General features: G+C 45.9%; 1 protein-coding gene across 1 annotated transcript; it reads right to left on the bottom strand.

Annotated features, from left to right (window-relative positions):
• Positions 1–2,653: 2,653 nt before the first annotated feature.
• Positions 2,654–4,325, bottom strand: LOC137362410 (probable G-protein coupled receptor 139). Its single transcript, XM_068026816.1, has 2 exons — positions 4,286–4,325; positions 2,654–3,564 (listed from the first exon to the last, which is right to left on the bottom strand). Exons 1-2 carry the CDS (start codon positions 4,323–4,325, stop codon positions 2,654–2,656), a joined length of 951 nt encoding a protein of 316 aa, XP_067882917.1.
• Between the last annotated feature and the right edge of the window lie 486 nt (positions 4,326–4,811).

A 4,811-nucleotide genomic window follows, 5' to 3' on the forward strand; every position in this document is an offset into this window, starting at 1 on the left:
CTTCCTGTTCTCACAAACATCACTCGCTCACACATTCACTGACTGAAGAAAACCCACAAAGTGGTTGACCTCAGCAGTGCTGCACCTCTCTTACCACTCCACAATGACATTTTCAATCCTCTACCTGCCCGCCTTCCATCGTGACGCCCCATATGGACCAATCTTCCTGAGCAAGATCATCCAGCAGATATCCTTTGGATCATAGAATGCAAAACATGGGACATCACGAACAAGTTCCTTGTGACAAACCATATCTGTCAAATGGCAGGCTTTCAACTTCCATGGCGAGAGTGGTGCTTGTGAAGCAGGTTCTGCACGAGCCAGGGTCCTTGCACACCCAACCTCCCCTGCTGAGGCCCCAGTACCAACACTTTCTGCTTCTGTGTAAAAACGCGAGATATGCTGCACATTACCGAGACCTGTACCATCTACAGACTGAAAGGCGGACTAATGAACTCAAAGTCAGAACATGAAGCGGCCATTCCTTGACTCTGAGTATTTTCATTCGATAAGTACTAGCATAAATAATCTTGTTGATAGTAAACTTTGAAGCCAATGTGCGTTGGTGGTGGAGGAAATGAATGTTGAAGGTGGTGAAGGGGTGCAAATCAAGTGGGCTGTTTGTGCTCGAAGTTGTCGAGATGTTCGAGTATTGTGTGTGATGTACTCATCCAGGAAAGTGGCGAGTATTCAATCACACGCCGGACTTGAGTTTGGTGGATGATGGACAGGCCTTGGGGTGACAGGAGATGAGTTACTCGCTGCAGAATTCCGAGCCTCTGACCTGCTCTTATAGTTTATGTGGTTGGTACAGTTCATTCTCTTCAATGGTAAACCCAGGGTGTTGATAGTGGGGGATTCAGCGATAGTTATGCCATTGAATGTTATGGCGCGGTATTTGCATTCTCTCGTGTTTGAGATGGTCATGTCTGCGGCGCAAAAGTAACTTGCCCCTTATCAGCCCAATTTTGAATGATGTACATGTCTTACTGCAGATGGACACAGACTGCTTCAGTATCTGAGGAATCGCAAATAGAGCTGAACATTGTGTAATCATCAGGGAACATCCCCATTTCTGACCAAATGATGAAGGGAAGGTCAATTATGAAGCAGCTGAAGATGGTTTGGCCCAGGACAGTAATCTGAGGAACTCCTGCCGTGATGCCCCTGGACTGAGATGACTTATCTCCAACCTTGACGAATCAAACACTTTCCCCTAACCTCCAATTTTCCACCATCCATATGCTTCAGCTCATGCAACTCTCTGTTCCCCAATGTCCTCACTCACAGTAGGTTGAATTCATCCACCTCTTCATTGTTCGCTGCCAACATTAGATTCTGGTGCAAAAGCATCTCAATTTAGAATACTCATCTTTGTGTTGCAATATCTCCACGGCCTTGCCACTCACAATATTCCCCTCAAGCCCTGCAACACACCCAGTCTCTAAAATCCTCCACCCTCTCATTACAGACCTCCACAAAACCTGCAACGTCCCCATGTTTTTCTAACATCCTCCAGCCCTACAACCCACGGGTTGCACAATGGCGCAGTGGTTAGCACCGCATCCTCACAGCTCCAGCAACCCGGGTTCTGTACAGGGTACTGCGCTGTGCGGAGTTTGCAAGTTCTCCCTGTATCCGCGTGGGTTTCCGCTGCCAAAGACTTTCAAGTTGGTAGGTAAATTGGCCATTGTAAATTGCCCGTAGTGTAGGTAGGTGATAGGAGAATGGTGGGGATGTAGTAAGGAATATAGGATTAATGTAGGGTTAGTATAAATGGGGGGGTAGTTGATCGGCACAGACTCAGTGGGCCGAAGGGCCTCTTTCACTGCTGTATCTCTAAATAAATATAAAAAATAAATTCGATCTTTGTGACCTGTTCCAACTCTACAACCCACCATATCTCTATTAACGTCTTCCGCCCTGACAACCATCCCTAACTCTTCTGCCTTCTCCAATCATTCCAATCCTTCATATCACAGAAATCTCGCCCAGCTCCTAAAATCGTCCATATCTCTGAAACGTCCTTCAGCCCCTATAACTCGCCGCAGCCTTTGCCAGCTCATGCAACTTTCCTTATTTCTGGAATACGCTCCCATCCCGACGACCATCCTAAATTTCTGTGCTTGTCTAATTCTAACATCTTGAGAGTCCTCAAAGAAACCCCACTAGCACTGCTATCTGACTCACGGAGTGGGGAGAACAAGAGAGACAGAGAGATGTGAGTGACCAGACTGGAGACTGGAAGGAAGCTGCACTCAGAAAAGCGTCGCCAAACTTAGAACAATTAATAACCAACTCACACTGGAATATTTCCAACATCTTTTATTTTTAAGAAGCTTATCCTTCTGAACAGATGTGAGGAACTGAGAATGTAACCAGCGGAGCTGGAGGAGAGACTCCTTCTGCTTTTTCCCCAGTGGTCTGACTCTAGGTTGCCCTTCACCAAGCTCTGAAGTTGTGTTTGTGGAATCCGCCCCCGGTAGTCTATATATTGCCGATTCCTACTTGACTATCACCCTTGCTGTGCTTTGTTATGTGTGATTACCCATCATTGTATTCGGGTCGTAAATCTGTCTGTCACATTTTGCCCCTCGCTGATCAATATTACATTCATGAAAGGGAATAAATGGGACCCGCCCCTGAGCTGCTCTCAGTTGGTTAGTTTATTCATTAATTGAATAATTGATGTAACTGGATATTTCACCATGATCCTGAACTGCTCTCTGAACTTGGACTGAGTCACTGCATAAATAAATGTATTTGTGCAGCAACTTAAAGACCGCAGCATGTATCCAAATCTTTGAAACATGTGTTCAGAATCGTTATAATACCTGGGATCTGATCTTGTAATTATATAATAAAAGAAATGTATAACATACAGCAACCAAAGGAGCATGAAGCTGCCTGATATTGTGAAAAGTAAAATAACAGATTTTCTTCTGCTCTCCAACTCTGGGTCACTGCGATTCTCTCCCTTGCTCTGACCCCTCAATCCCTTACGAACCCGACTGGCCATTAGAATGTGTCCCACTGTCAGAGCGTTGAGCATCAGAATTAAAGCAAAGGGGAGCAACGGGGTTAAAACCGTATCAAACCAGTCAAGTCCCACCCATCCAGGATCAGTATAATAGCTTCCCTTTAATGCACAGAACCAGGGTACATTGTCTATTATCCATAAAGCTTCATATGCAAAGTAGAACGGGACGTTTTTGACACAAAGCAGAAGGCTAGTTGCTGTGAGAACCACAGCTGCAGTTTTCTCTGTGCAATATTTTGTTTTCAGCTTCTGGCAACAAATGGCGATAAATCGATCAAAGGTGAAAGTGACCGTGAACCAGCCAGAAAATTCTGTGGCCACACGAAATAGGACAGCGATAACAATACATACAGGGGTGATGACCAGGAAAGATCCCAGGAAATCATAAAAAGCAACTCGCCACAGTAAGACACCAGTGATAATGAACAGTAGATCCGTCATTGCCATGGCCACCAGGTATCGAGTGGTGCAGGTGGAGAGGCCGCAATTTCCTTGGGAGAGGATCACAATCGCCAGTAAATTAACTGTAATAGACAGCAGGGAAAATACTGGACATTACTGATCAAACATTCGCTGCATCTGACAAAGGCAGTAAGGCCAGGAAATTTGCACTAAAAAACAAGTGGGATGGAAACGAATCAGATGTTTTGTTTCCCCAATATTAACACTGATCCCAATGTACTTCTGACCCCCCCAACTTCTGGGTTTAATGATGTCCGGATAGGGAACACAAACATAACTGCTCCCAGTGGGAGGGTTTTCAATTGGAATATTTTAATGATCCTGGAAGTCCCTGATTTAATCTTTTTTACAGATGCAAGTGCGGCTGCCTTGTTGCCCCGTTTATAACCCCAGCCACATAGAAAGACACACAAGTTTGGCAAGCAGAACTCTGGGATCGAGCTGGTCCCCCCTGTATCGGACCATTCACAGCATTGGTTAATGTGAAGGATGGACACCGCCCCTCACCACACAACCACAACTACAGGATTGAACATTACTCGGGATTGGAAATCAGCATGGAATCAGGCCCTGCTACCCCCGACCGGGCCTTCCATCGTGTCTTGGATCAAACACTTCCCTCACCCTATCTGGGACCACGCTCTAGCACTGTAGACCCTTCCCCGGTGTTGCGCATCAGGAAATCACCCTTCCCCTCCTCCTCCCCATTCGCAGACCATCCAGCACCATCGGCGACTCCACTCTGGGCAAGGGGATTGACAGCTCAGCGAACAGAAATCACACCTGCTGCAGAGTTGGGAGTTGGACTCCTCCCCGCCACCATGATATCACACAATGACCCCCCTATTGAGTGAGAATGACCCGGACACCGATCCTGAGGTCTGCTCCGGAGTCCTCCCTGCCCAACTGGAAGCCAAGCCCATTTCACGGTGGGGAAAACTCAAAAGCGTAAAAAAAGACTATCTGTGGAGTTAAAAATCTGGAACTACTGTTACTATCTATCCTACACCCCTGTTGATATCCAGGCTTAAAATTTGTCATGAAAACAAAATACCGAAACAACAGTGAAGCTGATAAATTGGAAAATGCTGAAAATATTTAGCACGTCAGGCATTGCCTGTGGGGAAAGAAGCAGTGTTAACCTTTCCTGTGATCGATTTTCATCAGGGCTGTAAGAGATTATCTAGTTGCAAGCAATTATACAGCCATTAAAATTGGGATTTGGGGAAAGAAAGATAAATGGGAAAGGTGTGTCATTGGGTGGAGGACAGGAGTGATTCAGTGATAAAGGGATGATAGTGCAAGGCAA

This window comes from Heterodontus francisci, unplaced genomic scaffold, assembly GCF_036365525.1.
Source record: "Heterodontus francisci isolate sHetFra1 unplaced genomic scaffold, sHetFra1.hap1 HAP1_SCAFFOLD_52, whole genome shotgun sequence".
NCBI classification, from domain to species: Eukaryota; Metazoa; Chordata; class Chondrichthyes; order Heterodontiformes; family Heterodontidae; genus Heterodontus; species Heterodontus francisci.